The sequence below is a fragment of the Artemia sp. Qi Xiang Cuo genome, chromosome 13 (assembly GCF_049724085.1).
Source record: "Artemia sp. Qi Xiang Cuo chromosome 13, ASM4972408v1, whole genome shotgun sequence".
Taxonomy (NCBI): domain Eukaryota; kingdom Metazoa; phylum Arthropoda; class Branchiopoda; order Anostraca; family Artemiidae; genus Artemia; species Artemia sp. Qi Xiang Cuo.
Genome location: NC_142806.1, coordinates 40,882,963 through 40,894,873, shown reverse-complemented (window position 1 = coordinate 40,894,873; position 11,911 = coordinate 40,882,963). Strand labels below are relative to the sequence as shown.

Sequence of the window (11,911 nt, the reverse complement as noted above, 5' to 3'; positions counted from 1 at the left end):
CTGAAGCCTGGGTGAATCTTTTTTAAATTATTTCAAGTTCTATTTTTTTTTTCAATGCCGTATATTCAGCAGAAAGCATACAAATTGAATATTTCGTATTTTTAAGTTCAAAATTTGACTTTTTAACTGTAGTAATTATGCTCTATTATGTTAGAATCTCTAGGATAGTATTTGAAACAGAACGTTCTAGTATGAGAAGGTTGTTTTAAATAAAAAAAAACGCAATGTAATTTTTTGTCTTTAATGGTTGTTAAACTCCAGAATAACGAATGGGCCACTCGTAAAAATACTGCGAATAAAAAAAATGATTGTTCTCTTTTACTCTGTTGTGTTGACTATTCCTCTAGTAGGTAGTATCAAACGGTTCATGGTAACGAACTTTAAGTAAGGAGCGACTCGGCCCAATAGTTACCAAAACTAAAAAAATGGAATTTTGATAACAATAGATACGTCAAAAGAATTTTTGGCTTTTTTTTCCTGATTCCAAATATATAAAATTCATTAATTTTCAAAGTTACAAAAGCTAAATTAAATAAAAAACGCGCTTTTCAACTGGAAGTAAGGATCATTCCGTATAAGAAGGGGACAGCCCTCTCCTCAATACCCCGCGCCTTACGCAAGAGTTTGACCTTTTGTCCCAATTCTTTAGTAAGGACTCCTGAAACAAAAGGGCCGTTCAATTAAAATCAGAAGCTTTTTTAAAAGTACTAAATTTTTTTAGTGCATTAGTTTATCTAGTGCATGTTGATGGAGGGGTGGTTTTTGTCTCTCAAATACCCTATTTGGGATTTTTTTACTATCAAATTTTGTTGACACTGTGTAGACACTTATGCTATGGGGATGTGAAAAGAATATCTTTGGTTCCCATGAAATAGGGATAACATGATTTGCTGCATTTATCAGAATATATGTTAGATCTGTGCCTTGTGTCTCTGGTGTAATGTTCTGGTGGCTTGATAGGGGATTAAAGTCATTAAGCTCAAACTTGAAAGTTGACTATTTTGCTTTTTGAATTTATGCATCTGGGGAAATGTGGGTAGGCTATAACAAATTAATAGCTGAGACGATCACAAAGCCACCTGGAAAACAGAATTGTCATATTTGTCCGAATTTGACTTCCCAACATCCATTTTACTAACTTCCCAACCGTAACTTAAGGGCGTCTGTTCCATTACCAAACTAACTAGTTTGAACTACCGAGCACAGCAAGTCTACAGGGGGTTGTGGTGGTATCTAAGAAACCAGCACTAAAAAGGCACATGCCCCAGAGGGCACTCTTCTGGCCCAGTAGCCTCTGAATCTCGATGTCCTTCAGTTTTCAAAATTACGAAATATTGAACCAAATGTTTGAAGAATGCCCCACCCCCTCTGAAAAAACTTGCGTACGTATCCAAGCTTATCCTAAATTAGCACTTCTAAAAACATCATTATGCTCATCACTATACTAAACAAGTTTTTACTTTGAATTTTAAAGAGATTATATGTCGATTGTCGCTATCCGTTGCAATTAAAAAAAACCTCCGATTCTACCTTGAATTATAATTGAAGGTAGAGTCAGACAGCATGCACTTATGCAGTAAATATCTGTAAAGAATACTGGCCTAACAAGGAATTTTATAGGGGCCTACCCCCCCCCTGATAAGATAGATTCAGACTCCTCAAAGACATATCCAATAAGCATACAAAATCTAGCTAGTAATACGGCTATAGTTCCATCTAGACTTTACAGATAACAATTTTAATTAGTTGAAGATAGATAAGACATTTTTATTGCTCAAAGAAAAGACAAAACAGAGTCGAGAAGTTACAATAAAACTGAGTCATAAAACGGCACAAACCTCATAGTCTAGGGTATCCACTATCTAGATAGACTAGAACTTAGAAAAAGACACAGTACACCTCCCAAGAATGTCACAAAATAAAAATTAAATTAAGTAAAATGATCAAAGATGAGTTTTATGCAATGTCAGATACGACAGTGGTCAATCCTGTGCCATTGAAAGTTGTTCGATACTGCTCTGGTAAGGCGTATTCAACCTAAAAAGTAAAACAGAAAATTATGCGGATTGATTCAAAGGTATACGAAAAAACTAGCATTAGAGAAAAGGAGATAGATAGAAAGATAGAGATAGAGAGAGAGAGGGGGAAAGAGAGAGAGAGAGAGAGAGAGAGAGAGAGAGAGAGAGAGAGAGAGAGAGAGAGGTGAGAGAGAGGGGGGCCCGAGAGAAGATAAAGCTACTTACATAGTCACCATTGTCCTTTGGCACAAGAATATTCATCTCGGAAGACTTGGATGACACTACAACAACGTTCAATGAGTCCTTACTCAAATAGATTTGACACCCATCAGTTTTGTCAATACTAATTGTTGGAACAACACCGGTGACCTAGAAAACAAGCAATAAATCTGACAAGAAAAACTGTATACTTCTTCTAGAGATGGCACGACACCTCCAACATTTTTTTCTGATTTTACTCCTTGGCCTCATTTGAATATGATTTTTGTTCTTATTCTTGACCAATTTGAACGTGCAATATTTTCAGTGTATTTTATCTACAAATCATGAACGAGAAAATAGCAGATAAAACCCAAACCTTACCTAACTTCTACTTGCCAAATAACTGAATCAGTACAATTCCATCATTCAACTGAGTCTCGATAACTACCGAATCACACATTTTCATATTTTCCATAATTTTTTTTCTACCCACAACTTCCCAGCGTATAATCTTACCTTTCATTCCTTACAATTATGCTGGCAATCCAAGAAACCTTTGCGAGGTAAAAATACAAGGAAGACGGCTGGGATACTAAGAATCGTTTCAGTGGGGCAGATAAAAAAGAGATTGCAGGTCCACATTTTCCAAATTCTCCTGGGGGAAAACTGTGGGGAGGTGCGAAGGGGGGGGGGGGGTATTGGCAGATGCAAAAAAATAAGGTGGGAAAATTCGCAATATTGTAAAGTTTTTTCCTAGAATTTCCAACTTTTTTCTTTCCGACTTGCCTGTTTTCACTGAACTTGGTTCCATCTCTAAATAAATTATCGTGCAGATAACTACACGTGTTAGTCGTAAAGGGAAGTTTATGTCGTAAACAGTTACTTTTTTTTCATGCAGAGGCAATCATGTCACACGTTGGCCATTTTATTCGAAACGAGACTTCATGGAACTTATGATTTTGAAACGTAGCTTTCAACACAAGATATAGTTTAAAAATCCCTCTTGTGACCCCCCCCCCCTCTTTATATGGTATCTGAAGGTGATTTGAGGAGTAGAGTAAAATTACACAGATCAAAATTTAGAAGGACCAAGTAACCTCAAACAGAACGCGCGGTTGCTATCCCTCAGCTCTCTAAAAAAGCAATAAAAGATTTTCATGACTATCCACATTTTATATAAAATCTATGTACAAAGACAGGACTGGAGATGCGTATTTGTATACTCTGCAACAGTGATGTAGCGGCGGAAGGTCTAAGGGTGCAATAACTATTATAGATATTTAAATGAGCTAGTAAATATTAAATTTGTATTCAAGATGTTCTGTTTGCATTTTTGGAAAGGTTACAACATATCAAGGAAACAACATATCATAATCTATTAACTTGCAAGGGAGTAGAGATTGTAAAAGAGCAGAGTATAATTTTGGATATATTTCTTTGAGTAGAAGAATACTGAAAAATGTCAAAAAGGAATTTGCAAACTATTAAAAAAAAGACACAGGGAAACAACGAAATTTAAAAATATATAGGCCGACTAGTTGTACGGAATTAGATGTTTTTTAAGTTATGTGAGCAATGTAAACGATAAAATAAATGTTTCTTCATACATTGTTGGTTTTTTCTCTTGTTGAATTTGTGGATGAACATGACTGAAAAAAAGGAAGAAAAGAGACCAAAACTGGGTTTCTTTATAGAAGGATTGATGAGTAATTATTTATTACGCACAATAATGTTAGCGAAGCGAGTCCTGCACCATGCTATAAAAAATCATCAGAAATGATTCGCCGTACAATACCCAGCATGAAACCCTCATAAATTCTATGATTATTTTATACAAGTCCTTAGAATGTTTGTACAAAACATTACAGCTTTATGCTGCTAAAGCATTGGAAATCGAGTTGGAAGAAATTAAAATATTAGGACTGCAGTTACTTATACTATGGGTAATGTATTTTCAAAATATAGTGGCTACGGAGATGGAGATAAAAACTGAAATTATTATTTTTCACAAAAGAGAAGTACCTAGTGATGTAAGGAAAAGTTTAATTGAACATATTTATAAGAAAGGTGATAACAGCAAATGTACTAATAATAGGGAAACAAGGTTTGACTTCAATAGGAGGCAAGTTGGTTAGTACAATAACACTTACAAGACTGAGGTATGTATCAGATTCATTTCCAAGATGAACTGTGTGGTTTTGAGAGATTTCCTTGCTTCTTTAGCAATGACAGTTATTAAAGTTTATGAGTGCTACGCCATACCATTCCTCCAGCTTAGGTCCAAACAACGAAAAGGAAATAACAAACTCCAACAAAACCGCGAACAGAAATGACTAGTAAAAGGAGATGGCAGTACTTCAGTCCATGGCGAAATACCCCTTATTCGGATCTCTGAATTTCTGTTTATTATTCTAAGAAGATACTTTAATGGTGGAGCAAGCTAAAATATTCTAAAAAGATATTTTGGCGATGGATCCATCCGCCATACATCTTAAGTAAATTTACACTTTTTTTCCGCAAGCTTCATTTTTTTTTCGTAGCTTTGCGTAGTGTTCAGTTTAATATTTTTTTTATGCCACTTTCAACTTATAAAAAAAGACTAGAACTCTCAATTTCTGAAGTAAAGAGCAGCCTCTTTACATCCTAAATTGAGAGTTGTGTAATTTTTTTATATGTCGAAAGTGATTGGAGACCAACCAGCCGCAGATGGTATTTTCAAGTGGTATTTTCGACAGGAGGGGGGGGGGGGGCTTATACCCAGGAAATATATAATATGGACTATATATTTGGGAGGGTTAGAAAGGATTGGCTAGGTTAAAATTGAATTTACGACGGAAACGAATGTCATTTGGATTCAGGATGAAGTTCTAATTGGAGAGGCAAGTTTGTTTCTTAGCTATCTGAATTATCCGTTAATATAGACACGAAAAATCTCTCCAAAGAAATTTCCTCACATGTAAACCCCCTCTCCACGTCGGGAAAATTCCCCTGAAAATTCATTTCTTGATTCCTCGATAGAGAATTTACCCCGTGGAAAATCCCCTCCTCCCTCGGAAAGATAATTTTACTTAAAATCACCACATGAAAAATTTAGTAGGCGAAGAGAAGGTACGTCAAATAAAAAGTTTAGAATTTTATTCTGGCACCAGTATAAAAGTTATTATAACTTTTATTTAATGTTTTGAGTTAGTGTTGATTAGCAATTTTATCGTTTCGTCTTTTTGTGTTATAAAGCTTTATTGGTGATCATTAAATTATATTTATTTTATGATATTTATTGTTGTTGTTTTTTCGTTGAAAATACATTTTATCGTATTCTAGGATCCAACAAACAGGAAGCGGAACATATATTTTGCTTCCAATTTACTATTTAATACAATAGAAAAATACTCCACGAGAGGAAGAGGGGGAGGGGCATGATAAAAATTTGTAAACTTTAGAAGATAAATTGTACCTTTCACCTAGTGTCCCAAAAGTCGTCAATTCCAATTTTAAAACGGCCATTTGAAGTCTTCCAAGTTAAATTACTGCCTGGGAACGAAAATTCTCTATTAGATCCTTACCTCCATCTCTCTTATTGATTTACTTTTTTTGTACTTAATACTTATTATTTAGTGTTTGATTAGTATTCGTATCCCATCTCTTTTTCAGGACGTGGGGATCAGCGAATTATGTTTCCTGATATTTATATTTTTTTGAAAATATATTTTACATTATTGTAAAATCCGATAAAACTGAAATAAACAAATTTTTGTTGCTTTCCGTTAGACCTTTAGTAGGCCAGAAAAAATACCTTAAGGGAGGGGGGGGGGGGGAGAATCTGCAAACACCAAAGAAGGCATTGTAAGTTTCCGAGAAAACAATTCTCTTGTCGTTATCCAACTAATGACCATTGATAACGATGAAAAAACTAAACAGAGTTGTTTTTTTTTACGGATTCTGTAGTCTTGCTCAGCTTAGTATTAGGTGTATTATCTTTTCCCTTCGTCTGCTAAAAGTCATAAATTCCAATCAAGAGGAGAACCCCATTTCATGAAAAAACAAGAAACACCTCAGTTTATGTTTTCCTTCGGAATAATATAAAACCCGTCAGCAAAACAGTCTTGTTACCTGTTACACGAGACGCTTTAAATAAGAACGAATTTCATTGGTTGGCTTCGGCTCGCCTCTTTTTTTCTTTTGACCAATAAATAAAGTCAGGATGAAATCTTAAAAGATTGATTTTAACACTAACTAGCGGAATAAAACGGGCCAAAGCTGAGGCATAAGATACTTTAACATAGCCCAAGGAGCCAATACAACTTTTGCCAAGTATATAATATTTCAATTCAACTTTTTTGTTTATACTTTTTTCCTTCATATAGGCTTGATCTGGGTTCGTTGCGTAATTTAATTGACATAATTGAACTCATCGAGATAACTAGATGGAGATAACTAGGGCTACAAGGGAGACAAATCATCATTCCTCAGGTCATACATGTTACAGTAGTCGTAATTTTTAGCCAACTCTCACCTGCATTTGTGTGCTTTGACAGTTCACAAATTCCATGGACGATACTACAGAATCAAAGACGACACCCACACGCTTACACGAATCCATGACAATGGAATTGATTTTCCCCTTGACCTGGATCGTTGAATTCTCACACTTGAAAATATAAACAACTTGGTTCATTTCCGTTTCAGATATGACTAGGTTTGACTGATTCTTCTGGTACTCCTGAAAAAAAGAAAGAGAATATATTAATAGAAGCAGGCAGAAAAAAGAGAGCGAAACTGAGAGAGAAAAAAGACCCGTATCACGTTTTATTTGACATTTTCTCAGACTCTTTTTAACTGTTTTTTTTTCCCTTTCTGCTTTGCTTTTCATTAATGATAATACAATGATCAAACAATAAGAGTCAGTACAGTAGAGTTGACTTAATAAAAACCAAATGTCTCCCATGTAGCATATTGCTTAGTAATTCCTTTTCCCCTGGCCGTTTCGAATAGGAGAGATGGCCGTATAAACTTGGGAAGCACTTACTGGTACTTGGAGTAGGACACACGTTTCATCAGCTCTTCCTGGCGCTTAGAAGTTGACATACTTTTTGTTTTCACGGATATTCATCTTAGGTCATGGAGTTGAATATCTGAAACCATGAGGAATCCCATCATCTTCAGGGTCGGCGAAAGCCGCCTAAGGCTCTAGATCGTCTGTGATCGAGGCTAGTAAGGTTATACCCTCTTGACTGCAAAATTCTTTGTCAAAAGACGGTAGTAGCGTACAGGTTAATGATTTTTTTACAAGGTGTTTTCTGAGTCGTCATCAAGCCTTCCCAGCCAAATAAGTCAATGTTTCCTTATATTGTCCGTTAATTCGCTTTCATGCAAGCATTCGTTTCTGATCTCCCTATTTGTAAACTTATCAGCAAATAACCGAGTAATGTAGCTTCCGTAAAGCAGCACTGACTTGACCATTGCTTCTTAGCCTTGGATTTTGGTGTAAAGGTGAATTTGGCCAAGTGGGCGAAAACGGCTGCAGCCAATGTTGAGGATGTTGGAGGATGAATAAAAATGCTGGAGCTTCGGTGGCTTCCAAATCAGGGAAAAGGTTCATGCGATTGTAAAATGGACACCTGGTGCACTTTTTAAGTCATAACTGGTTAAAAGGGTAACTTATTCTTCGACCCTTTTTTGCCACCAGACAAGCTTTTGGCCCATGGCTTCGGATCTAAATTGACAGCTATTTCACCTAAAGTTTTTGAAAGGTCCAAAAAATGTGCTCCTCCCCCCCTCAGAGGTCAGATTATGAACGGATAACCAGCAACAGAGATAGGATGCTAGCTTCTGATCAAGTTTGGTAGGGGTCTACCAACCTCATACAATTGATCCAAAAAATGATAATACTCCCAAACACCTCCCTCGCCTCCCACAATCTATGATCACAGCTGGTCCTGCTTCAGTCTACTTCTGAGGCAGAGCTTCAAATGGGTGCAAAATTTTCGAATATATGTTCAAAATCGAAATCCCATACAAATAACATATGGAATACATTGTTATAGAATACCATATAAATAATATGTATTTCTATATTAACACTTCTTGAATCTTTTCCCTTGGAATTTAGAAGAAATACAAAATTCCCATGTCAAGTGCTTAAGAGATTGTTCTAAAGGGAACCGAAATTACATGATCTCTAAGAAGTTTAATTTGAAAATCAAGGCAGTTTTGTTTTTTCTTTGTTAAGATTAGAATATCATTAGAATAAAATGTTTGATTTTTCTGAAAATTACAGTAAATTTTACAAACATTAGTGGAAATTTTTGTCTCCGTTCCATGATTCCCGCACCTGAAGAAGTTTCAAATTTTAATCTTTTACCGTCGTCAAGCTACAGATTTCTGATCACTAAAAAAAAAAAAAAAAAAAAAAAAAAAAAAAAAAAAGCAGTAGTGTTGCTCCGCAGCGCTATTACATCATTATCACTGAAAAAATTGGGCAAATTTTGTATAAGATGAGTTTATAAGCACTTTAACCATATCCTCATAAGTAGATTTTTCCAAATTCTTTTGTGAAATTTGAAAAACTAGTAAGAAGACGTCTTTTGAAAAGAAGTGTGAATTTATACGTGTAACTCTTGAACCAGTCCTCCATATTTTAATTCAAGTGCTTTCTCAGCATTTCCCACGAGATAGGAACCCGTATGTGTAACGACGTTACATATGAAAGGAGACAAAAGCAAAATAAAACGAATTTTATTAATATTGTTGGAGGATATCCTGAAAGGCAGGATTTCTAATTATTCAATTAAACTGAATTTCTTTTCAAAATATCAGTTTGGATATATGGCAGACCGTTCAACAGAACAAGCAGAAACGGCTCTTTTTATCAAGCTTAAACAATAATTGCAGTTAATAGACCGTTTCCTTTGATATGAAAAAAGCGTTTGATATTTGAAACAGGATCGGCAACCCTTTTTAGCTGCAGGTCGAGATCCGCCAAAATGCAAACATTAGAGGGACATTTGGGTCATTTAAAACAGTCTAACCAGTGAGTGTAGGTTCATAAACTGCAATACTAACTAAGTTACTAGACAACAAATGATTTTAGACTTTGATCGTCAATATTCATGGCCAAATTTTTAACCAAGAAGTGTCTAAATTAATTCATAAATACATTTAAAAAAAATCGTAATGGTTTTCTGTAGGTATCCATGCTAAGAATCACAACAAAGCCAACATATGAAGTGTGGTTGTGGCTGGTACCACAAATCTTTAAGAATTTATTTTACTTTCTGAAATTTGATACATTCAGCAATGTATCCACATTTATCTTCCTTTGTCACTTCACTAACAACTTTATGCCTTTAAGAAATGTATTGCTGAATAGTAATTACTTTGCACATCTAGTACATACCAATTTGTTTTCATTTGTTATACATGGATAATTTTATGATAGCGGGGGAAATAGCCCCCACCTCTTGAAAAATACATTTTGCTCTCCCCAAAATACCGAAAATCACAAAATTTCCACAAAAATTCACGAAAATTTTCGTGAATTGCCGTCATCATCTAATGTCATTACTGCATCTTTATCATCGAACTAAACACAATTTTTTCATGCATAATTTCTTCCCCAAATGTTCTTTGAATTATATATTTTATAACTTATTTTTCTGTAGAAATGTTTCTATTTAATGGAAGGGCAAATAAAAAGTCTATTTGAATGGACGTATAACTACTTTGAATGAAAACAAGTGTATATTGTGTTAAAGCGTTTTATGTTGGAAAAATGGTGAAATACTAAAATTTACTCACCACTATCCATTTTTTCCCATCAAGTTCCATCTTGGGTGGCTTAGAAGTTGGCGTGGATGCTAGAGAAGCTTTAGACACCGGTTCTCCCAACGGTGCTGCTTTAAATGGTGCAGGCCCAGACCGAAGACTGGGATTTTTGTGCGTCTGCATGTCCTGAGTAACTTTCTTCAGCCCGCTAGTAATCGCCTCTCCTTTGTTCAACTCCGAGAAAAGTTTATTTCGCGCATCTTCTGCTGATTCGTTGGGTATAGACAAGTCTAATTTACCCATTGGTGGCGGAGGAGGTGGTCCTGGCATCGGCACGGCAACTAAAAAGTTTTTTTCAGTAAAACTTAGATATTTTGAAGAAAAACAAATATCTGAAAAATTCCGGGAGGAAGGGAGGAGCTTTCATACCGAAAATCCACGTACAATTTACTCCAAACATTTCTAATTTAAATTATAAAACTTTTTTTTTACTATGTGGTAATAGAGAAAAGAGAGCATTATAAAAGAAATAAACGACACATTTTTTTTTTTTAAATTACCTCTTTTAAAAAGAGATTAAAGATATTTTCTTTAATAAAGAATAGAGAGGCCATACAAAATGTTCACATTTCGATCTTAAAGCAATGACTAATTTAGACCCCGGTGCAGCTCCGATGAGGAAAGACTGGTGGCGGCGGGGCCAAAAAAAGCGCGCCATGCCGCGCCGCCGGTAAGAAGTCGGCGGCGCGCCGCCGGCGCGATCAATGTTGACAGCAAACATTAATGTTTTCATCAGTCTTTCTCAAATCATAGCTTAAATTTACAACAGATTCGAGCTTCAAATACCGTATCACAAAATTCGTCAGTTATCTGGGTAAAAACTTTGAACTTAGAAAATTAATTTTTTCATACTGTCCTTTGCCTATATCTATTTTGTAACCTTTAAAACGTTTGAAATTGGCGACTTTGATATTTATTTTTTTTTTTTTTTTTGCTCTTTTGGATTACTAAAAAGCCTTTCTTGTATTAAAAACTGGTTTTTAATAACAATTTAAAAGAAAATGCATTTTAAAGTTTTTTTGGCTTCTTTATAGAATATATGTCATGTAGGCTAAGGCTGAACTGCTGCTTTTTTATTGGTTTTGGTTGCTCTTTTGGATATTATTCATTTTTCTTTTGGGGATTCATTTCAAGTTATAAACAGATAAATACCTAACTTCAGTCAAATTATAAACGGCATCTAAAAGGAGTAAATTTATCAAATTGAAAAATACAAGATGAACACTTCACATGAGAACACTTCAATTACAATGAAACAAAAGCTACTTAATGGTTTATTCGGTATGAAGATAAATGAAGTGCCACCTATTTTCTTAGGTAAAAAATGAAAAGCTCATCCGTTTTAAATGTGATTAAATGAAATAATATGCTGACTGAAGTAGCTTCAGGAAGATGTTGTGATTTTAATCCTAGTTCGTCACTTTTAATCCAAGCAAAATGTTAGGATACTTAGTATCAGCTATTGAGTTTAAGCTTTGATTTCCAAATGCTCACAAAATTACCAAATTTAAGAAAGTCGCAACAATAAGTCACATGTGGTCAAAATACTCAAAGACTCCTCTTTGATCCCCACCCAGGCTCAAAGCTTCTGTTATGGTCATTTCCATGGAAATCTTCAAAGAATTTCTTTTTAAAATAGCTTTTAAGCGTAGTTAGGGGTATTTAGCCTTTTTTGCTTTTCTTCAAAGCTTTGAAAAAAGTTAGATAATAATACGAATGTTACATTTGTTATATTTGCTCACATTTTTGGTAATCATTTTTGGGGTCATCAAATTGTTAAACCACTGTAAATACTTAAGAACGTTGCAACATCTAATACCCTGAGGTCATAAGACTCTCAAAGACTCCTCCTTGAACCTCCCAAATTG

The 11,911-nt window shown here is 35.0% G+C and overlaps 1 protein-coding gene across 4 annotated transcripts in view; it reads right to left on the bottom strand.

Annotated features, from left to right (window-relative positions):
• Positions 1–1,753: 1,753 nt before the first annotated feature.
• capt (adenylyl cyclase-associated protein 1) overlaps positions 1,754–11,911 on the bottom strand; it is a 76,547-nt gene continuing 66,389 nt past the window's right edge. For all 4 annotated transcript variants that reach the window (XM_089099337.1, XM_089099339.1, XM_089099340.1 and 1 more), the window contains 4 exons: positions 10,017–10,324; positions 6,733–6,939; positions 2,244–2,387; positions 1,754–2,037 (listed from right to left, as the gene is read on the bottom strand). In XM_089099337.1, coding sequence (XP_088955463.1) covers positions 1,957–2,037; positions 2,244–2,387; positions 6,733–6,939; positions 10,017–10,324 — 740 coding nt within the window. In that variant the 3' untranslated portion in view covers positions 1,754–1,956. The remainder of the gene's footprint in view (positions 2,038–2,243; positions 2,388–6,732; positions 6,940–10,016; positions 10,325–11,911) is intronic.